Below are 27,146 nucleotides of genomic sequence, written 5' to 3' on the forward strand. Positions count from 1 at the left end.
GAAATTGACACAGCATTAGAAACCGTTTTTCACTCTTCATTTAAGAATTTTTTTTTTTAAAGTATGTACAAATGGATCCAAATAAATTTTTTATGTGATGTCTCATTTGCCTAATTCTCTTTGAACATTTTTATAAATTTATCTTTTTAAAAAGACTTTAACAGTCAACAGTTGTTTTTACACGGTATTCACAAATCCTATAAATTTATAGTTTTGTTATTATATTTATGTTGTATGAATTTAGATTTATATATTCAGCCACTCTTACTCTAAAGTTAGAGACTTTGCTGCATAATGGTTAAGCCTAGTGTTTAAAAAAGTAAATACAAAATTCCTTATTTAGTTGTTAAATTTGTGTTTAAACATCAAATTTCTCATTTTTCATGGTATCCATTTATTACACATGCATTTTATGATGTGTCCATTTTCTTACACACACATTTTATGCTATGTCCATTTTCTTACACGCATTTTATGCTGTGTCCATTTTCTTACACGCATTTTATGCTGTGTCCATTTTCTTACACAAGCATTTTATGCTGTATCCATTTTCTTATGCACACATTTTATGCTGTGTTCATTTTCTTTAACATGCTTTCTGAGATGTGACCATTTCCTCTAAAATGCATTTTGAGTTACAGAATGAAAAGCTTATCTCCAATTTAAAGGAGTTAATTTTATTTCAATCAGTGGTTACAGTTTGTAATTCCATAAAAAATATTTAATAATTTTCCTTAGAAATGAAATCATGAGTCAATATTTGACCCCCTATTTTGCAATATTTATAAAATTTAGAACAGTGAAATAGAAAATAGTAAAACCAGATTATTATTTGTCACGATTACATGTTTTAAGTAAATCATAAATGGGTTTATTTAGAGTTTTAATAGCTATTAAAAAATAGTGAGCCTTTTAAAACTAAAAATGTAAAATATTCAATTATAATCTTTTTAAAAAAATTCTTGAAAATATTTTTTTCAACTAGAATATTTTCCTAGACAAAATTCACATAATTCATATGAATATATAATTCATATAATTCTATCAATAACAAAATATATTTGTAAACGTTGAAAGCAAAACTGAAACAATTTTGAAATTTTAACTTTTTGTGAACAAAGTTTGAATTTTTTCTAACTATTTGGTATTGTTTTTTTTTCTCTTGGTAATATAAAGATAATATTAAAAGATTTTTATTTTTATGTCTTGTAAAGGTTTTTGTTTTGTTGCCAAAAAAATTACGCAATTCATATACAGTTAGTCACAAAAGTTAGCATTCAGAGCAATTTTAGAACCACTTATCAAATAAAAATAAATACAATATATTTACAATCGAAATAATATTTTATTTCAATGTTGGCAAATTAAAGTTAATTTAAAAGTAAAGACAGTCACAGAATTTTACCATTTTAAATACTCTAGACAAACACTAACTTTAAACAAGATGCAGCTCACATAACAAAAGTAAGTATCCAAAATGAAGCAAAAAAGATAAAATTATAAAAAAATGACAAGTTTCTTTTGTAAAAAGTGTAAATTAGTATTTTGTAGGATAACCTTTGGATTTTATTACAGATCTCAATATTGATGGCACTGAATTAACAACATTTTTGGTTACAGAAGGTGATATCTTTTGCTATTCTTCCAAAACGACTTTTATCAGATCGTTCACGTTTCTGAATTTGTCGGTCAAGATGATCCCACAAATTCTCTTTGGGATTAAGATCTGGTGACTATGAAGGGATTTTGAGTAGTTTTCGAGCATAATATACTAGCCATTCCTGAATACTTCGAACAGTATGTTTTGTATAATTGTTTTGCTGGAAGATATATGATCTCTCCAGTCCTAATTTGGAAACACTTGGACATTGTTTTCGAGTATTATATAGAAGCCATTCCTGAACACTTCGAGCAGTATGTTTTGGATCATTGTCTTGCTGGAAAATATATGATCTCTCCAGTCCTAATGTGGTAACACTTCGACGTAAATTATTTTTCAAAACGTTCAATTAGCTGTACTGGTTTAATATGCCGTTTATTACCTCTAAATGTCCCATTCCTGATACAGCCATTCAGCCCCAAACTGAAACTGATCAACCACCGTATTTCACAGCTCCTTTCATATTCTGAGGTTCAAGCTCTTTATTGGCCTTTCTCTAAACTTTTTGGTTTCCATCTGAACTATAGATGTTGAATTTGCTTTCTTTCATCAGATAATATTACTGAATTAAAGAAATTTTGATCTTCCCTTAGATACCGCTTTGCTAATTCGACTCTCTTTTTATGATTGAATTTACTAACGTATGTTTTGTTTCGCATGCTCCGGCCATGGTTACCTGCATTTCGTAATACACGCCGAATTGTTTCAGGATCACACGACTTACCTTTCATATTTTCTATATTTTTAATTTTGGTGCACTTATCTTAGGATGTCCTTTTACTTTTCTCACAATAATCCGACTTTCTCTGACAGTTAAGGTACTAGCTCTAGCTGATCTTTTTTTTTATTTCGAGTGCTGCCGCACGTTTGAAACTTTTAAATGAACTTTTGCACTTTTGGCAGACTTATGCCCATTATTTTAGCAATCTCTCTTTGAGATTTTTTCTCTTTGAGATTTTTTCTCTTTAAGTAATTTTCTCTTTAAGTAATTTTATTATTACGTCTTTCAAATCTTGTGGAAGTTCCTCTCCCCGAGGTGCAACCAATAATAGTTATTCACACTTCACAAAAATACTTATAGCAATGTCAATATAATTTTAAAAAAAACTCATAAAAGTTTTTTTACAGATCATATGATCCAGATTTTTGGAGTGGATACATATTTTTGTGATCTATATTTTGACTGGTATAGAACAAAATAAGCTTTACGAACAATAGAGAATATAGTCTTTTGTAATTTTTAGTTATTTAAAAAAACCTATTCCAAACCAGTAATTGACAATCTCTTGCGAATTTTCTATTTGTTTTTCTTTGAAAAAGCGAACTTTTCATATTGAGATATAAAATAGATACTTACTTTTGTGACTAACCGTATATGTGTGATTTATATATATTAGATCGTCCAGAAAGTTTGCGCTTATTCTATAATATTAGATAATGTATGTATTGGCATGAACTTTCCGGACGACCAATATTATTTTACAAGGAAAAAGAATTTTCTGAATTATTCCCTGAATTTCAGTCTCAGAAGTATATTTTAAAAATATTTTCATTTTCCAAAAATATTTTGTTGAGGATATTCTCACCTTTCCTCTCTATTTAAAACGTTAAAATAACGTCTGTTTGAGGTTACTTTGGCCCAGGTTTTTAATTAAATGTGCATTTGCGTCGACTTTCATATATCAGAGATGCCAATAACTGCTCCAAATTCGACAAAATGTTTCAAAAAACGGTAGAAAACTAATTGACCTATGGCCACTGCTGTCATGTTACAGATTGTTAAAAAGGTCTTAAAAATTGTTAAAAAGGTCTTGATAAAAACGATTGAAAAAAATTTTTTTTTTAGAATTTTTGAACCAAAACTACGATTAGGGCTCCATTTTGAAATTCGACAGAATTTACGAAAATGACGCAACTACAGATAGTGGCTCCTATGTTAAAAATATCTTTTCTATTTATGAGCTAATTTTCTTAATTTTGGTGTCATTAGAAAGAAAAAAAACAACACTGTAAATTAAGCTCTTTGTTAACTAAGCTGAATATTTATATAATTTTTTAAAATTTTAATTAAAATAATTTGTGGGGAATTTTTTGTCAAATTTTAAGAATTTTTTTCCTGGGAAGTAACAAATATCATTAGGTGTTTTTGTTTTGAAAAAATAACCTTTTCGGATTTTTAACCTTTTTCGGAACAGCAAGTTTCGTTTGAAAATTTTAGTCAGATAGCACAGTGCTCCGGACAGCAAATAAATATTTTCGAGTGGTAGTTTATTAATTGTGATTCTTTGTTTAATAAATTCAATTTATTAGATTTTTATCCACCACTGTTTCTAAGTAATTCGTAGGCTTACATATTCACCACTTTATTATAGTTATGTCATGTTAAATCTTTTAAAAAATTAGCAAAATTATTCAGATATTTGCAAATTTTAGTTTGTAGTTATTTACCGTTTTTTAAATTATTTAAGCGTGTCCGGAGCAGTTGGCATCTCTGACAGAGTGACCAAAAGCCCATAGCTTTAGGTCATTTTATTTATATACGCTTGAGAAACAAAACTTCTAGGATATTTTTTGCATCTATAAATTGTCAGTCTTGGTTCCAAAATTATAACATTTTTCAGTATAATTCAGTTCTTATGCTGTAAAATTTTTAATAAAATTGTGCAATTCAAAGAATATAAACTATTAAACTAAAACGAATGAAAAAATTATTTTTTTTTAAAAAGCAGAACATTATAATGCGTAGAGATTGGTAAGGCCTGCATTTTATTTACCTGGAATAAGACCTAATTTAACGTAACATAGCTAAGCAAAATTTTATGCAAAATTCTAATTCAATTTTTTTTATTTATACTTTTAAATGGACCATTTTATTAATAGAAAAAAGAAAATTATTGGAAGCATCCCTCCTAGTAGTAAAATATAAAAGCGCGTTTTTCTAATACCGTAAGTCAGTGGATAACTTTGAAACTAATGGAAAATAATTTTTTTTCTTTTTTTAGAGTAATATGTTTTGATTATTTACTATTTCTTTATACATAAATCAATAGAAATATTTTGTCTGATACAAACTCTCCTACCCCAATCGTTCCTACTAAAAATTTTCCTAAAGCTAAAAATAAAAAAAAAATTTAAAATAAAAAATTTCATCATTTTTTTAATCAAGTAAGAGAAATATTATTCAAAGAGAAATATTATTTTTTGGCTACAAAAATGTTAATAAACTTATTCGATTTCATTTATTTGTGTGACTTTTTATTTATTTATTTATTAATTATTTTAATTAGAAGTGTTTTGCATATAAAATATTTTAATACGGTGTTATTGTTAATTTGATTCGTCTTAAGTTTGCATTTCAACTGAAAAAAATGTGTTTGGTGAAATTTTTTCTCTTCTAATTTTGGTCATTCTAAATGATATTTTTAGATTAGATCTGATTTATAATTATATTATCTTATTAGATTAGATCTTATTTATAATTATATTATCTTATTAGAGTAGAACTTATTAGATTATCTTATGGATTCGTCATAATAAAACTTAAGTAACAATTTTTAACTTGATTGCCAGAGCTTAAAGCATATAGATATTTGTTAAGCTCTCATCTTTTGAGAACTGCCTGTGGATAATTTATTTAATGTTTTAAATGTCTTTGTCTCTTATTTGTTAAAATTCTTAATAGCTGTTAGGTATATTTTTAGCTATGGCTCTGCGTAGCGTATTCTTACCTCCACTAAACGTTTCCACCCCCCAGTAGAGTTCATAACTTGGACGTATCAGAAAGATATGAATTCCCTCCAGCTGTAATGATATTGCGCAACAGCTGGGATTTGTACCCCCGCCGGAAGACCTGCAGACTATATGCGAGATATCATTTTTTTTTTCACCAGTTACTGAAAATAAAGTTTCTTTTTTTTCTGGTTGATATGTGAGGAAAACTCAATTCGACAAAAAAAAAATATCATTTACTGTAGTCTTACCTTTTAATATTTTAATTGCGCATAGTTTCGTTACATATGCTACAAGCGTTTACGCCATATGTGTCACTACGTAAGTACTCTCGTAAATAAACGCTTAGCACATTTTCTGTGTGCTATCATTCGTATTTATTTTATGCTTGCAGCTCATTATTATTCTTTTTTTTTTTTAAAGCTGAATTTCTTGTCATATTCTTTACCTTTGTATCAGAAGTAAAATGCACAGTGTTCGTTTTTATGAAATTGAAGTTATATGAAAGTTATTGAAGTTATATGAGCTTATGAAATTGAATTATGTCTTAACACATTGCTGACCGGCCACGAGTTAACTCGTGTTTTCGTTAGCAGTGATCTCATAGTGACTATTTTAAAAAGTGGACGTAATTTTCATTACTTTTCAAGTTTTACTATTTAATTCTCTACCAATTTATTATAACTTTATGAAACTTGATATATTTGCAAAACTTGTGATGTACCATTTCTCATAGGTGATTTTTAACTCTTTATAACACGGCATTAAAAATTACATATTTTTAAAGTTTATTTAAATTGTTTTACTTTCACAATAGCGGGGCACATGGGATAATTTTCAGAAAAGTTACCGGTCAGCAATGTGTTAAGCCAAAAAATAACTGATTTAGCTAGTTAGAAAAGACTATAACAGAGATGCCAAATGCTCCTGACACGCCAAAATAATTAAAAAAACGGTAAATAACTACAAAGCAAATTTTGCAAATATTTGATTATTTTTACTTGCTTTTTAAAAGGTGTATCATGGCGTAAGTATACTATGAAGTGATGAATTATATGAGCCTACGAATTATTAAGAAATAGTGGTGGATANTTCAGAAAAGTTACCGGTCAGCAATGTGTTAAGCCAAAAAATAACTGATTTAGCTAGTTAGAAAAGACTATAACAGTTTAAAAATATATATATTTGCTGTCCGGAGTAAGTTGGCATCTCTGCTATAATAGTATGTTGAAAAAAAATAAAATTATGGCTAGAAAAAAAAAATTATTTAACTGGTTCTGAATATTTTAACATTTGAGGAATAGTTCCTTTTACCTCTGATACGCAGATATGTTGTTTTTATTTCATATAATGAAGCATTTTTTACGTGAATATTTAAATAGCATTTTAAAATATTCATTTAACGTTGTTTTTCGAAGCTCTTGTTATCAAGGAAAATAAAAAGCCATGTTTAAGTGCCTTCCTCTTGAAGCAATGCGATGATCTTAAACAATATATATCCGTGAAGAATTATCTGGGCTTTAGAACGGAAAAATAACTTAAATATTTTAAAGGTTATTAAGCTTTTTTTAAAATCGCCAAATTGGCGACATTTTCCACCTAGATGGAAATTATCAAAATCACTGCAGTATTCTCAGTTTTTGCAAATTTTTATAAGCCCGGGTAATGCAACATTGGAGTAAGTTTTTAAATATTAAAAAAATTAGACTACAAACACTTTTCCTTTTCAGAAAACTGTGGCTTTTCTCCATTTTGAAGTTTTGCGCCATTTTCAAAATAAGTGTAGACATCGCTGACTTTAGATAGGCTAAACTTGACCTAACGGTCATGTGAAACGGTTGCAAACTCACAGCAGTTATAAAAATAGCATATTATTCGCAAGAAAGGATCCTTTCATATTACGACGGAGCCTTCGATTCGTATGTCGTGATATTACCGTAGTGTTATTTCCTTTTGACTAGTCTTAATTTCTTTAAATATAAATAAAGAAAACAAAAATTATCTCGTTTTTACTTTGTATTCTAATGAGCTGAATGATTAACTACAGGGTAACACGGATTTGAGTATAGTTATCTAGTGTTGGAAACACCGTGCCTGTCGGTAAAATTTTATTTGCACGTATTGGAACAAACAAAAAAAGGAGATCAAAAAGACCTACATACAACAAAGCCCTAATTACAATATTCGGATTAAAAAGTTATGATTTTTTTTTAATCTCTTTTTACTATTAAGAGGCCCTTCCTGAACTGTCAAAGGGGGGAAATAGAGAGGAAAATTCTTAATATGCTTTACATTTAATTTCCACAAATAAACTGATGGTGGATATTTACTCTATTTGGCATAATTTTTCGATGCATATAAAATACAAGATCATCACCTAATCAGAGCTTGACATATAAAGAGTGCTGTAATTTCAATTCTTCTTTTTTATTTTTTTGACAAAATCATACCAAAGCTTGTTTTGCAATTAGTACTTTTTGAAATGTAGTTACAAAGTATGCATTTGCCTGTTTTTAAATAATTTTTGATAAATATCTTTGTTATTGTGCAACTTATGTTCTAAGAATCCCACATATCTGTTTTTATCAGTTTAGACTGTAATGAAATTAAATTTTAAAAAATCTAAAAACTGTCAAATGTGTAATGTTAAATTATTGATTCAAAACCACAAATCGCAGATTTTTAATGTTTAAAAGTTGTGAAGAAAATCTTATAGAAAGTCTGAAAATTATCAAGCTCTATTTTTCCTAACGCGACCTCTTTTGAAGGATATTGTGTCGTTAAAAGCTTCTTAAATACAAAGAAAAACGAAATACAAAAATTCAAGCTGAAATTCAAGATGGCGCGGGTTCTTAAGTTCTAAAAATAGAATTTTTTTTAAGTAGGGATACAGTCTAAATTTGATTTTAATCAAATCATTTAATTAATGACTTTTTGTTTATTAGGTATAAAGATATTTTATTTTAAAATTAACTTGCGTCCCAGATAGAGTTACTCTTTTGCTCATTTTTACTTATAAACCACTTGTTAAAAGCAGTTTCTGAATTATTAGCTGAATTCGTTGATTTTCGAAGTTGATTTCACTGATTTATATTCCTTGGTAGGATTGTAAGGTTTTCTTCCGCTACTATTCACACTGTTATAGTATATTTTTCTTGCTCATACATCATAACCCTTCTTTTTTGCAGAAGTCTAGAGATTACACTGGTTATAATGAAAAATAGGTGAAAATTACAGATTTACAAAAAATACAAAAGAAATTACAGATTTCAGATTTCCTTAGTAAAACCAAAGCAACCAACATCACCTACCAACGAAATTTTAATCACATAAAATGATAAATTCTGTGTAATCGTGCATTACAAAGAGTGTTAATTTATTATTTTTAATTCTGATGACCGTGTGTATAGCTGAATTAAGACAGCATATTGTTTAAAATAAGGAAAGAAAGATCTCTGTGCTAAATTATGTGTAAAAAAACTTTTCTGCCGACTTTGATTAATGAGGTATTCGGGTAATTAAGGTTCTATTAACTACTAACTATTAACTAATTTAAAAAGTTATTTAAACAATGACACTTACATAAAATTTCCTAGAACAATCTATCCATATAGCTGTTATACGGTTAATTAACTCATAACTCAAAGCATAATAACACCACAGTTCAAGAAACAAAGGAAATTAGTTTTTAAGCTGTGGTGTTCTGTCTTGGTTTCATCAGGACAAACATACGTTTCTAGAGAACTGGAACTTAAACTACCCTTATTCCGTTTTCATGAGAGTAAACAACGAAATTACTATGAAGTTGCTAATTCGATTGTAATTAGCGAGACTAAAATTTATTTCCAATAATTCCTCCGTAATGAGAAATAGTTTACGTTAGTGAGAAAAATAACAGTGCAATCATTCAAAGAGGAGGTATAATTATCGATGATATCCCATGAAAGTTAATAATCCATAATACAATTGAAGTCTCAGGGCATTGTAATAAACCACATTTTCAAACTATTCAAGAGAAAGTTTTCTGATCGTTTTTTATGAAAAATACCACGATTTCCATGTGAGCAATAAAAATTTTTTGTGTTTTTTGTTGGTATCTGGTGGAAGGACCGGAAGCTTATAAAGTACCTATCTAGAACTAAACTAAGGAGCAGTTTGTTGTAACTAAGGTCACCTTTGGTAATCGTGTGACTTATTAACATATACCTCGAAGCCCTTCAGTTTCGTATCCTCACACACACACAATTGTGAACTAGCAGGTTTTTCTTTATTTTAAACTAAATTTGGTAATAAAAGAAGTTTGAATCTACATTACATAAACATATAGCTTCGAAAATTGATGAGAAAGTAAATTTGAATAAATTAATACTGAGACTCTCAGAAATCAAGTTGATAATTTTTTTCAATAAGTCATAACCTCTCTTTTTTTCTTTCTTTCTTTTTGCCTTTAGAAACGCAAGTTCAAGTATTTGCTTCACAGTTTTGCTGATTTTAATTATTATTATTATTTGTATACCCATGTATCAGTTTTATTATGATATTGCGGCTCTCAGTATTTTAAATGTGTACAAAAAATATTTTTTAAAATCGAAGGCTATTTGAGAAAAACTTGCATTTAATCATCGCAACTATTTGCAAAATGTGTTTTAACTGAATAAATCTTTTACGAGGTCGTCGAGTTCCCATTTATTTATCATTGATCAATCAGATATTTGACTGTCACAGTGTCCTTTTTTATATTTTATTTCTTATCTATTTCTCACATTTAATTCCATTTTTCTTTTCTTCTTTTCTTTGCAGATCTACAGGTGTGTTTGTATTCATCTACGCTTCTTTCTATTATCTGCAGCGTTCAAACATGGACGGTCTTCTTCAAGCTGTTGAATTTTTCGGCTACACTAGTCTCACGTGCTACGTTTTCTTTCTCACTTTGGGCACCGTTTCTTTCTTCTCTTCACTTCAATTCGTCAAATATATCTACAGAAACGTCAAAGTGGATTAAAATGCATACGATCAACAAAGAATTTTTTTCAGAGAGCGGAACAAATAATGACATTTTCCAAGTTTTGAAAAGAAAGGTGATGGTTTATATAAAAAAGGGTACTTTTTAGGTATTTCATATGAAAATGATCTCGTTTGCGATTAAATGTCATTTAAGGCTGTTCTTTGACGACTCTGTTTGCTATATAAAATTCTCTTTTCATCAAAAAATAAGTTTTTTTTTATAACTGTTATGAGCTAGTAACAGTTATTCATGCGTGCTAGGTTAAATTTTGTCCATCTTTATTTGGAGCCCTCCATGCTTATTATAAAAATGGCTAAAAGAAAAAAAAAGCCGCAATTATGGGAATAAGAAAAGCGTTTTTGGTCAAATTTTTTAAAAATTATTCCAACTCTGCCTTATCGAGCCCATAAAAATTTGCAATAATTTAAACTTGTTCATTAATTTTAAACAGTGCTTTTCGATACTCTTTCGCCATTGTTCCTTAAATAATTATTCTGGCTTTAAAACGGACCAATAAATTAAATATTCTATGTTATAAGAACAGAATATAACTTAAATATTCTGTGTGTCTGATAACTTAATTACTGTGGTGTAATTTTTCAACCTAGAACAAATTGCGCAAACTATGAATAATTCTAAAATTTTAAAAAAAATTTATGTGCCCAAAAAATACATCGTTGGAGTAACCTTTGAAATATTAAAAAATTAGATCACAAACCCTTTTCAATTTCACAGAATTGCACCATTTTTAAAATTAGCATTAAGGGCTCTGGTTAAATATAGGTTTAACATGACCTAACAGTGATGTTAATAATGAATAATTCTTGCAAAGTCGCAGCAGTTAGGAATAGACCACTTAATTCGGAAAAAAAAGAAAGGGAAAAAAAAAGTTTTTTCATGTGATGACAGATCTTTCAAAACATTGCCGATTTTCATTTCAAAAACTCGCCAAGTTGGCGATTTTTAAAAAAAATATTTTTAGCTGTTTATTTATTATAAATTCCATACAATTCTTTTCAGCAAGGTATTTAAAACCAAAGCTTTGTTTTGTTTCAAATTTAGAGCAATCGAATTGTTTTACTTGTTTTTCCACCTTAAACGAAAGAGCTTCGAGAAAGAAATTACCTGGGGTTGCTCATAAACTTTGACAGTCTATTATAGTTGTGGTAAAATGTTTTTGTGGAACATCTTTGCTTTTGTTTGTTTTATTTACAATATTTATAAAAAAATTGTTATAAAATTATAAAACTATTTAAAAGTTGTAAATTTGATATGCTCTATGAAACGCTGGTAAATTTTGTCTTACGTCCCATTAAACTTGTATTAATGCTGAGCTAAGAAAAAATTTAAATTGCATTTCGGAAATAATTTTTATGTCCCTTCATCGATCCAAATGATTTTAAAAATAGACATCTTACTGTAGTCAAATGCAATTTTACACATATGCTACAAATAAAATAAAAAATATGTGATTTTTTTCCTTGAAAATTTTTATTAATTAGGATTTTTGATTATTGTCTGAATGAATAAAAAAAAACATATTTTATGTGAGGGATTTAAAAGATATGATTTTCTTTTAATTTTATTTATTATTCAATGTAAAGTATACAAATATGTTTTGTATATATTTTTTCTTAAAACTTCCATTTCAGATTATCAATTAACAAATGCCAGCTACGTAGAATGATCATGCCATTATGTAATATTTGTAATATGTTACAAATGTATAGTTCAGCATGCTTACGTCTTTTTCTTTTTTATCTTCTACAGGTTGATTGGAATTAAAGTTACGATTTCAAAAATCGATAATTTTAAAACTACTTGTCAGAATGACCTGATATTTTTAGAGAACAATCGTGAGGCAATGGAATTTTGTTTGGCGATACTAATGGATTCGTTACACATAGAAATGTTGTTAGCCAAAAGGAAACAATAGAGTTCAGAGGTTTACTAAAAAATTATTAGCCGAAAGGCATGAATACATGTTTTCAGCGACAACAGTGATATTGTCAACAACAAAAAACAGCTTCATGGAACTAACATCTTATTGATGATTAAGGCGTAAGTTGTTCGATGTTCCCTCCGGCTTGTTGCGCTTGTAATTGGAAGCGCAAAACGGCATGCTCCACAACACATCGGAGGGTATCTGTAATGATGCAATTGATGTGGTGTGTGATGCTTACCTTCAAGTCGGCTGGATTCTCAATCTGCCAGCTGTAAACAACATTCTTCAGGTAACCCCTAAGACAGAAATCACACCGGTTTAAGTTGAGGTAACGTGGGACCATGTTATTGGAAAATGGTAGCTTATGATCCTATCATCTCCGAAATGAGCACTCAGCAGCTGCTTCACAGGAGTGGCAATGTGCGGAGGAGCTACATCTTGCATGAATATTGTGCGATCCACACACTAGTTTTAAAATTATCGATTTTTGAAATTGTAACTTTAATTATAATCACCCTGTGCATTACACTGTAAAACAGTTTTGTTTCCTTGTTGCTTGAGATCTTATATACTATCGCTCCGCGGGTTTCATATCTACAAACGGTTTTTCTCTACCATCTTCAGTTTTAATGCAATTTAATAATATAGTCCGAACCAGGATTTTTTTTAAAAATTACTTGATTGATGATGTCCCCACTTTTTTCTTACGTAGATCGTGGTAAAAAACATGCGTTAATACATTTCAGTTTATACTGCACTACGTTTAATGTTTCTTTTTTTCTTTCGTGTTATTTTCAAAGGAGCAGACAGGCACAAAACTAAAAATATTCCACTGACTGTATATGTAATTAAGAAAGGCTTTTTAACATTTACAATACCGAAGAGTGTCCTCTTTGGCTGTACGGAAATTTCTGAAAAGCCTTTTGTAACTATTTCTTGAACTTATGAATTAAATGATTTACTCACGCTTATGAATTAAACCAAGCCTTAAACCCGTGAAACCTTCCCCTCTTTTTTTTAATTGCATTATTGAGTGTTTCTGTGAAATTATTCAATATGATAAGGGAATGACGAAATAATTCGAGGTTTAACTAAATATGGAAACTTTCGAGGGCAATAGCATTTTATGAGACCATATTCTTACTTGAGCTGAACGTTTTACTTAATATCTTAGCCCATAGAAATTGTTTCGTCTCTTCTGCATTGTTCAGATAAATTTTCTGTACTTAATGTTCGGTGCAATTTTTTTTAAATCATAATACAAATCTGATAAATCTACAAATTGCTCGTAGGTTACTTAGATTCTTAATATAATGTGAACTATACCTTGAAGTATTTAGTTTTAGATTTTTCACAGTATATACTTCTTTTATAAACTAAGCGTGGTATTTAATGTAATGTCCTCTACTAAGTCAACAAGAGTGCCCTTGTGGTTCTGAGATAGAATAAATTTTTTCTAGCTTTTATTCTAATTAATGAAAGCAAAATCTGAATTCTCTTGGACGTTAATGAAATTGAGAAACCCATGTTAATTATTTAAGAGCTCAATAGTTTCAATGATAATAAATAGACAAAAAATTTTAGCACTGTTTTAAAGTCGGCATTTTTTAAATTTTTTTTAAAAATTTAATTGAGCTTTATGAACAAAATTTGAGATTTTGTTCAATTAAACCACCGTCCCAGTTATACTAGTCAGTATTATCGTTTTTTTTTTCTTCCTGAAATTAAAGAAGGAGAAAAATACACTCATTTATTCAATATCTTAAATGTCATGCTCATGATATCTTATAACACATCATGAGTTCACGAATCGTAGTAATATTGTTCCTAATGCAAGAATTCGCATTTGCAACTAACTTATGCTTTACGGGAAGCTAACTTGGCAGCATTGTAGGCATTACCTCGATAAATATATAGGTAGCGCAAACTACTTAAAAAAGTGAATCAATTAACGATAAGCAAACCTCTTAGAAAATTTAATAAAGGATAATGCCCTATCTCAATATTTATATACCATTTATCAATATCTAATAATTAAAAAGAAAAATAGGAAAATAATTTTATTCTCCAGCGAAGTTTACTTTTGGATCTATATTTGCTACTACTTTCATTATTCTTGTATTTGCACGTGTATACCAGTTGGCTTATGCGTAAACCAGTCATTTTTTAATTTTTTTGCTCATACTTTTTGCGTAACGAACGGGGAGTGGAAGATGCTTTTAATACTTCATCTCATAGATGGCGATTTGCGCAGTGTTGCATCAGTTGAGTTTCGATTTCAGCCATTGTAACCTAAACATTTATTCTACTTGGTATTTAACATATTTACTGTTATAAAGCGTGTGATTTGATTAAATGCAATACTTTCTGAAATAAAGGTTCACTCATCAGAAAGAAATTTTGAGTCTCTGGTTGGTGCGGCCATGCGAATTACGATATTCTTAAGGTTCATTCGTTTAATTTATTTCCGATGAGGGGATTTGCTTATGTGTTGCATTTAATCAAACTATAACGAACATACTCTATAGTTAAAAATATATTTATTAACAAGTAGAATGCATATTCAAGTTATAAAAGCATAATCGAATCTGAGCAGCAGTATGTAATGTCCCAAAAACTAGAGTTATTCTTTTCCCGATAGAAAATAAGATTCGATAGAAAATAACTGATACGCCTTGCCAAGTTAAACTGACGTAAACCATCGTGTGCAAATGTTTTATTATTATTTTTATTAATATTTCAATGACTGATGTTTAAAAAAAATGTCTGTTTCATTATTCATGCTGTTTCTCGCTATGAAGTGTTTTTTCATATTTATTCAAGAACTTTTTCTTATTTGCGTTTGAAAAACCAAATTGAAATTATGTTGCTCGTTAACCATTCTTACTTATTGTTAAATTTGTACATTGTTTTTTTCATAAAGTATTTTTATAAGTATGTGGATATACATATTAAAATGTATTGAGTTTTTATGTTGTTGCTTTGTTTATTACTATATCAAATGTTGTAGATTAAATTTGTATAATAAAAATGAATTAAAAATAATAATATGTGTACTGTTACCTCCATGGTTGTCAACTTATCTCAAACTTATTAAGTGCTTACAAAATATTGGCATATTATTAGAGAACTTTGTCTTGAATTCATGGTGGAGACAATTAAGTGCTTTAAAGTAAATCAATTTGGCGAGTGAATCATTCATTTAGAGTTGTGGTACACAACTTGAATCTTAATAACAGATCACTTTCATGGGTGCAACTTATCAGTCCTAGGGACTGAATTCAGTCTTAAGCTGACAGTAGGCTAAATTTCATCAATTAATATCATTTGTGTTTTAAATTAAAATTTTCTTTTTTCCTTAAAAATGTAACAAATATTTTTTCTTAAAATAAATTATTACATTTTAATGAAAACGTTGTTATCTTGCATAATTATTGCGAAATTATTAAGTAATGTTGTCTCACGGCAATGAAAGAATAGGATTGATTGAACTTTAGATCCTGCTTCCTTAAACAAAATTTGTACTGTTGTTGCGTTTAAATTTGCTTGAGTTTTCATTTTCTCCAACATTTTGAAATGCTGGGCAAAGTTAGGATTATTTTTAGGGGAAAAAAAAAGAAATTTATTGAGATGGGGTAAAAGATCAATAATTGTGAAATTAAAAATATGAATAGCTTCATGAAAAAATCAGTGGTTTATTATTTCAGTTATTGTTGTAAAAATGAATTAATAAAATGAAGAAAAAAAAATGTTTTAAGAAAAAATAATTGAATCAGTCATTTAATATATAAGCCATAATTTTGGCAGGGTACGTTTTGAAATAATTGAGCTTTAAATTTCTGTAAATTCTGGTAAACAACGTTAGACCTTGTTAATTCGTCACAAAATAAGTTCACTCTTGAAACTTTTAGATTGGCACACATGCAATTTTCCTCTTTATTTTTATTTGTAGGCGATTATGCTTTAATACTCGCTCTTTCAAAAAAAAAAAAAAAAATGGGAACTTAAATCATTTCATTTTTTTTGTTGCAAATTTCAGGCATTTTAATGATGTAAACCATAATATATTATTAAAATTAATTCCTTAGTATCGATGTTGAAAAATTTTAATGCTATTTTTTAAACTAAAAGTAATGATTAATTATGGAAAATATCCAATTTGTTCAAGCATAAATATCATACAACTTTCTTTTAACACGTTGAATGATTTCTAGTTTTTTTAAAGGCTTAGTGTGAGATATCTGATAAAAGTGGTGAATTATATAAGCCCACGAATTGTTTAGAAATAGCGGTGGATAAAAATCTACTAAATTGAAATTATTAAATCTAGAATCGCAATTAATAAATTACAACTTGAAAATATTTATTGGCTGTCCGGAGCAAGTTGGCATATATGTGTATATAAATAAAACTATTTTTGTGTGTTCTAGATTGCATTAATTTCTTCAAGCCATTTTAGTAACGATAATAATATAAAAAAAATAAAAATTTACTCGAATTATGTGTTTCTTAATAATTTTGGCTTTACCGGTGACCCCCATGGCATTCAACGTGTTAAAGGCATTTTTATAGTTACTACAAATTGATTCATTTACTTCACAGTGTAGGGAATGGGTAAAAAAAACAACAGATAATTAGATGACATTTTATATTATAATCGGCGTTAAACAGCCGATTAATTCTGAGTTTACGACTGTCAATGTTCTTGCCTTGTAATTTTGAACCCAACTACAGAAGACAAGGGACAAATTAGCCTTCGTGGAGGAATTTTTAGTGGAACTAACCCGCATTTGCGTCTGCCACTGAGGGTATTTTACGTCAGCACTGTGGTCGATGCGAGCTAGGAGCAGAATTCGTATCAACCAGAAACCGCTGTGATTCAAACCTGGATCACCTCGTTGGGAGGCGAACGCCCTTTTCCCTAAGCCACTGCGGCTCTAATGGCATATTAGTAATAACAAAAGCAGTTTTTATTATTTTTAAAAAAAAAAACTTGATTTAGATTATGATTTTGAAATATTTCATGTTCCAAAAACACTAATGTTGCAACAAACTTCTGAAGGAGTAAGGGTGCATCATCATGATTAAAATTGCACTTCCATGCCCGGGAATGACTTCATACGCCGCTATGGGAACTTCACCATCACCTCCTACATCAGAAAGCCTCCACACGATTTTTTTAAGTAGTCTGCGCAGACTATTTAAAAAAGTAAACCAGTGGTGCGCATGAACTCAAATTCTATTTTAAAAGTAAGTGAGAGAAATTTATCATATATATTTGAGAATTGAATTTGTAGTGGTTGACAAGTAAATAAGACAAACCAATCATATTCATAAATTAAACAAATATTTACACATGTATTTGCTACCACTTTCTTATATTTACTAGATTTTCTATTAAATGGCTCTTTCCTAAACTGGTTTACTTTCATTGTGGTCAGATCGGAGTACTAATAAGAAACCGTGTGCCTCTAAGCAGATCATTATAGGAAAATGCTCCTAGCGGCTTTCCCAGGAGTGCCTTCTTATGCAGTTTTTATTCTGATGATTTCAGACTGAAATCCCCACAGACAAATTAGGCAAGATCAAGTATTTGTATACAACATAAAGTTTCTTTCCAAGTGCTATCAAACGATTTTTGGGAAATCTTAGATATTCTCTATCCAAGCTAATATATGCATATTAATAAATAAAAGTCAACGTGCAGCGGAAATTACAAATATAACAAACATAAAAATAAATCAGATTAAGTTGTCAAGCATGCTATATGTAATTATTTGTATAGAAAACCAAGTATTACTTTTGCCTCCCAGAAAATCTTTTAATTACTATTTTAAATATATGTCAAACAATAAAATGTATGAAATAATGTCAAAATGAAGGCATGTTTCTAGTTTTTAACTTAAAATTTATTAAGATCTTGGTAATTATGTAATCTTTATTGTTTATCTTGGAAATTAGCCTTCTAGTCTTGTTTCCAAAAAAATCCACCGTAATTTTTATGAAAAACTTAAATAGGGGACGAAATGAGAGTATTTTCAAGATTAAATATTTAAAAATTAATTTTTTTTTATTCTTTCCTATTTGTACCAAAATCAACAACGCGTTAAATAGTTTAAAATATACAACAACTGTTTTTAAAATACATTCATTTTTTTTAAATGCATTACAAAAAGGGAAAATATTTTTTGATGAAAAAAAATCCAGAAAAAAAGACTGTATATCGTAAAATAACGAATACACATCGAGTCATAGCATTAAAAAAGTCATTCTTCATTTTTATAAAAAAAAATTTATATTTGATTAAAAAGAAAATTAAAGAAGTACAAAAAAAATTAATGTTTCGATTGTGAGCCCCAATTCCAAAGTGATGTTTTATTTTTAAAAAATTTCCTCTGTTTTCATAAAATTCACAAGACATAACACATTAAATTGAAAAGAATGAATGAAGAGTTCACATGGTCTTTCTCTAAATGCCCTCCCTCCGATATTTTTGTCTGGCATTTACTCTTTGTGAATATTTCGTAAAACTTAACCCCATCTCACCCCTTGGAAAATGCGGAAACTCTCAATTCGAAGTCAAACATGTAGCTTTACTGCTGCGCGCTGTTCTTTCCATCTTTAGTAAAACTTATACTCATTGAACTTTAACCTTATAGAAAGTTTTTTTTACCCCCTCCAATGCTCGCCTGGTGAATGACCTTTCGTCATACAGGTATCTGAGGGGCAGATTTGATGGCCACTTTTCCACGGGCACCACGTTAGGTGGGCCAAATTGGCTCACACAGAAAGGGCAGATAGTACAGAGAATGAAAGACCATCCATGCCTTGCCGGGATTCGAACCCAGAACCTTTCTGATGCAAGGCCAGTTCCCTGACTCCTACACAGGCCGGTCGGCACCTATTAGAAAGTTAATCTAATATTATATAATTTTTAGAAAGTTAATCTAATATTATATAATTTTTAGAAAGTTAATCTAATACAGTAGACGCCGCTTAATGTGATCACATCGGGACGAACATGATTTGATAACAATAACCGATTGATTACAATAAACAAAAAAAATTTAAGNTTTAGAAAGTTAATCTAATATTATATAATTTTTAGAAAGTTAATCTAATATTATATAATTTTTAGAAAGTTAATCTAATATTATATAATTTTTAGAAAGTTAATCTAATATTATATAATTTTTAGAAAGTTAATCTAATATTATATAATTTTTAGAAAGTTAATCTAATATTATATAATTTTTAGAAAGTTAATCTAATATTATATAATTTTTAGAAACTTAATCTAATATTATATATTTTTTAGAAACTTAATCTAATATTATATAATTTTTAAAAAAAAACAACAACCTATAAATATATTTTTCAAAAAAGTTTTATTGGCCAAAATTGAATAAATAAAAACTTTTGAGAACATTAAACCTAAATTTAGTTCGGCGCCCCCCCCTAACCTGGCGCTTCGGGCAGTCCGCCCACCCCTTTCACAGACCCTGCACTTTTCTATCTGTTAGCTTGCCACCGATTTCCGAATCATCAATTACTAATCAATAAACAATCGTTTAAAAAAATATCAATTACAATTTTGTAAAATCAATTACAATTGTTTTAAATCAATTTACTTAAAATTAACGTAGACATTCTTTAAGTTGATATAGATTTAACACTTATTGTTTTTGTTTCTTTTTTTTCTTCCTCCAAACAGAAATTTTTATTTTATTCTATGACTCAGTCCTGCAAACGTGAAAGGAATACCTAGATTACCAGCTGCGGTCAGTTCAACACAATTTTTCGACGGGAAATCCCAAGGCCACTTTCTTCTACTGTTACCGTCACTAGGCCGACTGAAAAGCTAAACCACACCTACAGATTTAAATTTGCAAAATAATAAAAAAAAAACTGTGACAGACAGATATTTTTTACATCCAATTCAATGGAATACAAACTACTCCTCCAGTCTAGATGCTTTAAGAGATAGAAATGATACTTTTATTCTCATAAAATAAAGAAAAACAATAGCATCACTTTAAATTCAGGTTTATATTTATAAGATTACTATTCTAATACAGGCTCCCCTAACCTCTGGCCTTAAAAAAATTAGATAGCTGTTGCAAAATTTTGATAGTAAGTAGCACAGCAGAATTCTCGTTTTCAAAATATCAATTTGTAAAATACAATCAGGCAATATTTATATATTCTTCGATAAATATTACTTCGTGCTGATCGGAAATTAATTGAAGTAACGATGTTTTTGTCCCCAATTTTTTTGAATCTTTAACCCTTTGGGGACGGGTGATTCATAAAAGCAATCGTTCAAAATCAGAATCAGGATGTAAATTTAAAAAAAAAAAAAAAACGGTAACTTAAATGTAGGCGTTGCTAATTTGACAAGACTTACTTTGCTTTTACTTTAATTATTGTTAGTTTAATCATACATATAATCAATGTTACTTCAAAGCTTGGCCTAAGAATACGTGCTCTTTGTTCGCCAAGGTTCAAAATATAACTAAATAATTTCATTTTGAATTAAGTAATGGTGAATTAAATAAATCATACAATTATAACCCCGCCCACAAATTAACTGCTAAAGGATTACTTTGGTTACCAGTTTTATCGTTTTACCCTGATTGATGCGCTTTTATGCTGGCACGTATTTGTGACAGTCGGCGAGAAAGGGTTAAGCGTACTCTCCAACATTTCTGGTTTCTGCGAAATATTTTCCTGTAGTGTAACTACGGAAGTTCGGTAGTAATTGAAGGATATGTTGAAGGCGATATATGAATATATCTAATTTTGTGTGAACAGGTATAAATTGATTGTATCGTCAATACATTGTTATAAACTTCGCTCAAACAAAGCTGTCAACTTTCTACGCTTTTAGTAAAGATTTATTCAAGTGGTAGCTATGTTTAAGTTGTAAAGTATTATTTTTTATGCATTTAAACTTAATTTCCACACCACTACAGATATATGATTTAAAAGTTCATATGCAAGGCCACTTCGTTGGAGCTATTTTGTGGTGATGCTTTCAAAACACTAGCAAAATTATCGAAGATTCAGAAAGTTTTGGTTTTCAAATGTTTACCACTCTGTAAAATATTTTGCAAAAAAAGTGTAGTATTTGGCAGGCCTGCTAATACCTTCAATTTGAGGAGTTTTTGTATAAACAAGTATAGGTCATACAGATCATAAAAGTAAAAATGGTTGCTTTTATATTTCCTTTACAGTCCTCAAAAAATCCTAGAAATATACATAATTTATAATTTTAAAAAAATTGAAAACTGTCAAATTGATGGTCTTGGTAGTTCTAGAGTAAAACAATTAATCAAACTAATACAACGAACTTCATAAATTGAGTTGAAAATAATAAAAAGAAAACAATAAACAAATTTATCTCGTACTTAATCTAACTAGTAGTTAAGCTCCTTACCGTAGTAAGGAGCTGGAATCAGTTGGATGACAGTTTAACCTTTTTCAGGGTTTCAGAAAACAATTTTTAGTGGTAGTTACACAGAAATTAAACTATCGACATTTGTTTAATTTTCGTTACCACTTCTTAAAATTTACCAAACCCGCGGGAAACCTGCTTATGCTACCCTTAAAAAAACGGGTTTTTTTTCCACAAATGCTCTAACATAAAAGTGGAAACTATAGATTTGTCTGTGGTTGCAGATCCACAAATTCTTTTTGTAGATAGATCAACAAATCAAGAATTTCTTTCAACAAATGTCTTTATTGCATCGAAATGAATTTAAAAAATGATATTAAATTAAGTCCCCAGTTTTTATCTTTCTGAGGAAGTTTTGGAGGAGTTCAATATTTTTATAGGGTTATATGCATCATATTGCATTTTCGTTTTTTCCCGTTTCGGTTAAGAAACTTAGATCTGACATTTTGTTATGCTTACAGCATTCGTTAGAAAATGTTTTGCTTTAATAAAACTTCTTGTCGACACCTTGAGAATGCAAATAGAACTCGCTCGTCTTGGAGAGGTTAACGACCAGACTACTTTTTGTTAGCATGACAGTATTGGTCGTTCATAAAGCTCGTACCTATTTTCCATTGGCGGAGCTCATTAAAATCCGCCAAAAATATTCATTCAAGTGGTGGCAAACAACTCGTCAAAGCATTTGAATTGAATACTTCACAACCACTTCAATTTTGATTATATTCATTATCAGACTTCTATGTATGTAATAAGTTTCCAAATCTTTATGGTGAGCATGAAAATTTAAAAAATCGTTTTAAAACATGTTTAAAATCACAAATATATTTTACAGTATAAATTCTGAATTGTTTTAGCAGACCTTTCGGAGCTCCGCATTTCGAAAATCCGTACCAGCCAACTTTCACGCATTAGGAGTTAAATTTTATTTCCATATTTAAAGTGGTAGTAAAATGTATGCTTTCTGCATATTCCTTGCATTTATAAACTTTTATAATATTTTTGAGGACCACTATTTAAAAAAAAAAAAACTAAGCATATATAATAATATGTAATACAATCGTACAACCTTTCGTACAATCTTACGTAGTTCGCACAACCTTTTTCAAAATACAACGTATGCTTCTGTCTTAAATTGTAATTTAATTCCATTTTACTACCACTGGGGAAAATCGTACTCAAAAGGACTAAAAGTTGGCAGGTATGAAAATCGGTACGAATACTTTCCGGATAACTCAATAGCTTAAAAAGAGCAACACGCAATCACAAATATATTTTACAGCATAAATTCTGAAATGTTTTAGCAAACCTTTGGGAGCTCCGTATTTCGAAAATCCGTACCTGACAACTTTCACGCCTTTGGAGTAAAATTTTATTTAAAGTAGTAGTAAAATGTATGCTCTCTACATATTCCTTGCATTTATAAACTTAATTTAGAATCTTTTTGACCACTACTATTTTTTAAAAAAATTAAGCATATATATTAATATGTAATACTGTTGTGGAAGTCTGTTAACCTTTTTTATAATAGAACGTATTATACCTACCAACTTTTAATTCCTTCGAGGATGATTTTCCCCAGTGGTAGAAAAATGGAATTTAAATTACAATTTTAGGTAGAAACATACGCGGTAATTTGAAACAGCTTATCTAACTAACTAACTAATCATATTTTACAGAGTGCCTATCCCCTAGGGGATATCTGCTCTTTCATCGCATTGAAATAAATAATGGGTGGGGCGGAAAAGGGGGGTGCCTAGTCACTAATGACAGTATATTAAAATAAAGAAAACAGTGTATANAATTTAAATTACAATTTTAGGTAGAAACATACGCGGTAATTTGAAACAGTTTATCGCGGTTTTGCATATTAATATATATGCTAAATTTTTAAAAAAATAGTGGTGATCAAAAAAATTATAAATTAAGTTTATAAATCCAAGCAAAATATAGAAAGCATACATTTTACTACCACTTTAAATATAGAAATAAAATTTTACGCCAAATGTGAAAGTTAGTAGGTATGAACGTACATTTCTGCCTAAAATTGTAATTTAATTCCATTTTACTTCCACTGGGGAAAATCATACTCGAAAGGACTAAAAGTTTGCAGGTATGAAAATCGGTACGAACTTTCCGGATAAATCAAAATAGCTTAAAAAGAGCAACTTGCACCGAAATGCCAACTTGCTTTGTTTAGTAAAAAAAAAAATATATTTTCTAGTGGCAATGAAATTTAAGTTATTTTTAGTTTAAGGTTTTTCATTTCAAATAAATTTTCCACCAGCACAAATCAAAAATTCGAAGTTTCATATCAAATGCAACTTTATTGCAATTATCTCGAGGTGTCACTTTTAAAGAGTGGGCGTAATTATACTACAAGTTTAATTATTCAATTCGATTGAAGTATCGTCATTGAATAAAGGTTAAAATATTTAAGAATATTGCTTACCTTAATTGTTATTATACAAGAACTTGAAAGATTCATTCAAATAATTGTTTTAAGAAAATTATTTTTGGTATCACTTTTGATTTTTTGAGCGATAAATAATAGAAATATTCCATTTGTGTACTCTAGCCCCATGTACACTACCCCATCTTCCTGATATATATGTACAGTTAAAATATCTGAAAAAGAAATAAATTAATTGTATGGGAATTTTGATACAAGAATATCATAATGATTATATGCGTTCGATGATAGTTAATTGCACTCCTTCTTAGTCAATTTCAACCAATTGGAGAGCAGCTCAGTTAGCATCTTCAGAAAGGAATTTAAATGGAATGTGAAATAAAACATTATCTAAAATTCAATTGAAGATCTCTAAATAGGAAACATGCACACCAGTGTCTCCTTTGAATAAAGGCATTGAGGGGGGGGGGAGATACGAAATGCAATCAATTGAAAAAAGAAATTTTATTTATGGAAATTTGGATAGAAGTTTCAAATTCAGTATCATAATAGTTATATGAAGCTGAAGCTAACGTATTTACTTCTCCATTATTGATTTCATTTTATTAGGTTAACTAAACTAAACTAAAAAAAATAATAATAATTATAAATTTAAAGAAACAAAAAAAAAAAATTTTTTTTTTGAAGTAGGTAGTGCCTCTTCGTAATACGCCACTGACAAAACCTAAGTAAAGCAGTCGCTTCTAGAACATTAAAACAAGGTTTCTTTTAATGAAAAACAGAAACGAGAAAATATAATAAACTCTTTTAAAATAAATTACCAACCTATATTTAAAGCGGTAGAATAAATTGTAAATTATAAACCGAATCTATAACTTTGGAAGTAAATTTCAATTATATTTAGATAACAATTAATATAAAGTATTTCATTCTCCACTTATTGATTTTATTTTGATAGGTGAACTGAGCAAAATTAAAATAATATTAATAATAAAAAATTTATTTTTAAGTAGGAGTAACTACACCACTGACAAAACCTAAATAAAAGAGTCGCTTTTGAGACATCAAAACAAGGTTCCTTCGTTAATAAAAAACCGAATCGAGAAAAAAATTAACTCTTTTAAAAATAATTACCTACGTTTATTTAAAACGGTAGAATAAATAGGAAATTAAAGAAAAACCGAAACTACAAATTTGGATTCAAATTTCAATTATAGTATGATAATAATTATTAGAAGTATTTTATTATCCGCTGTTTGATTTCATAACTCAGCTAATAGGTGATAATAACTTCATAAAAGCAGAGATTCCAACTTGCTCCGGACAGCATTATTTTAAAGTGGTAGTTTATCAATTGTGATTCTTGGCTTAATAAATTCAATTTAGTATATTTTTATCCACCACTATTCCTAAATAATTCGTAGGCTTATATAATTCACCACTTTAAAGTACTTACGTAATGCTCTACCTTTTAAAAAGCAAGCAAAAATAGTCAAATATTTGCAAATTTTACTATGTAGTTATTTACCGTTTTTTTAAAAATTATTTTGGCGTGTCCGGAGCAGTTGGCATCTCTGTAAAAGGTGAACAAAAAATTTAAAAAAAAAAAAATAATAATCAAAAATTTATTTTGAAGTAGGTAGCAACACCATCAGCACCTCTTCAGAGTACACCACTGACAAAACCAAATTAAAAGAGTCGCTTTTAAGACATCAAAACAAGGTTCCTTCGTTAATAAAAAAAACCGAATCGAGAAAAAAATAATCAACTCTTTTAAAGTAAGTAACCTACCTTATATTTAAAACGGTAGAATAAATAGGAAATAAAAACCCGAATCTACAAATTTGGATTCAAATTTCAATTACAGTATGATAATAATTATATGAAGTATTTTATTATTTAAAAAAAAAATAAAATAAAAAATAATAATCAAAAATTTATTTTGAAGTAGGTAGCAACTACATCAGCGCCTCTTCAGAATACACCACTGACAAAACCTAAGTAAAAAAATCGCTTTTGAGACATCAAAACAAGGTTCCTTCGTTAATAAAAAAACCGAATCGAGAAAAAAAATAATCAACACTTTTAAAGTAAATAACCTACCTTATATTTAAAACGGTAGAATAAATAGGAAATAAAAATCCGAATCTACAAAAAGATGGAAGAAAGCGATAAACTCTTCTAAAACACGTGGGCGCTCATCGCGAGTGTGACATCCTACTTTCACTCCCACCTTCTCCATCCCCCTCTACTTACCTCTGAGTTTCCTTTGCGTGAACGAAAATATATTGTCGACCAGCTGTTTGGAACCGCGCAGATTCGGCGCATGTCTCAAGACATTCGAATTCTGTCATTGGATGTCCTACGCGCGCCTAGCGCGTGTGTTAATCCTCCCCTACCCCCTAAACGGTGTGTCACATGTGTTTCTGATTCAGACCGTCATCAGAAGTCTTCTCTCGGTTGGAATATTTTTCACCTGAGGTTCACCTCTCCTCAGACAACATTACAGAAAACACTGATTGTGATACAAGAAAAGAACTGTGATATTTTGTTTGTTTATACATCGTTTTTTATTGACTCATCTTTTTAATAAGTTCGTTTGCATTCGAGCTTTTTTTGTCGCAATTCTTTCTTTTTTTTTATACTTATTATTTATAGAATATTGGTTTATTTATTGTTCGGTCTGGATTACTACATTGACGACGATATGTCGGACATTGAGCATCAGTTGATGACTACGACAAATATTCAGCAAAAAGATACCACATTGACGAAAATATTCGTCGGGGGCTTACCCTATCACACCACCGACAAGTCTCTGAGACAGTTTTTCGAAGCTTTCGGTGATATAGAAGAAGCTGTTGTCATAACGGATAGACAGACCGGAAAAAGCAGAGGATATGGTTTCGTAAGTACCCAATTTCCTATTTTAGTTCTTTA

General features: G+C 29.4%; 2 protein-coding genes and 1 long non-coding RNA gene across 5 annotated transcripts in view; 2 read left to right on the top strand and 1 right to left on the bottom strand.

The window, feature by feature from the left end:
• LOC107441353 (transmembrane 9 superfamily member 1) overlaps window positions 1-15,387 on the top strand; it is a 39,651-nt gene extending 24,264 nt beyond the window's left edge. The window contains exon 15 of one of the 2 annotated variants that reach the window (XM_043040593.2): window positions 12,047-15,387. In XM_043040593.2, coding sequence (XP_042896527.1) covers window positions 12,047-12,179 — 133 coding nt within the window. In that variant the 3' untranslated portion in view covers window positions 12,180-15,387. Of the gene's footprint in view, window positions 1-10,189; window positions 10,869-12,046 lie in introns of those variants that run through there. The other variant, XM_016054578.4, reaches the window with a different exon arrangement.
• On the bottom strand, window positions 10,060-26,448 carry LOC122269080 (uncharacterized). The gene is made up of 2 exons (XR_006224968.2): window positions 26,310-26,448; window positions 10,060-10,366 (listed from the first exon to the last, which is right to left on the bottom strand). It is a non-coding gene; the product is annotated as an uncharacterized lncRNA (long non-coding RNA).
• LOC107441354 (RNA-binding protein 24-B) overlaps window positions 26,434-27,146 on the top strand; it is a 109,371-nt gene continuing 108,658 nt past the window's right edge. For both annotated transcript variants that reach the window (XM_071185476.1, XM_071185477.1), the window contains exon 1: window positions 26,434-27,114. In XM_071185476.1, coding sequence (XP_071041577.1) covers window positions 26,914-27,114 — 201 coding nt within the window. In that variant the 5' untranslated portion in view covers window positions 26,434-26,913. The remainder of the gene's footprint in view (window positions 27,115-27,146) is intronic.

The sequence above is a fragment of the Parasteatoda tepidariorum genome, chromosome 9 (genome assembly GCF_043381705.1).
Source record: "Parasteatoda tepidariorum isolate YZ-2023 chromosome 9, CAS_Ptep_4.0, whole genome shotgun sequence".
In the NCBI taxonomy this organism is placed as follows: Eukaryota; Metazoa; Arthropoda; class Arachnida; order Araneae; family Theridiidae; genus Parasteatoda; species Parasteatoda tepidariorum.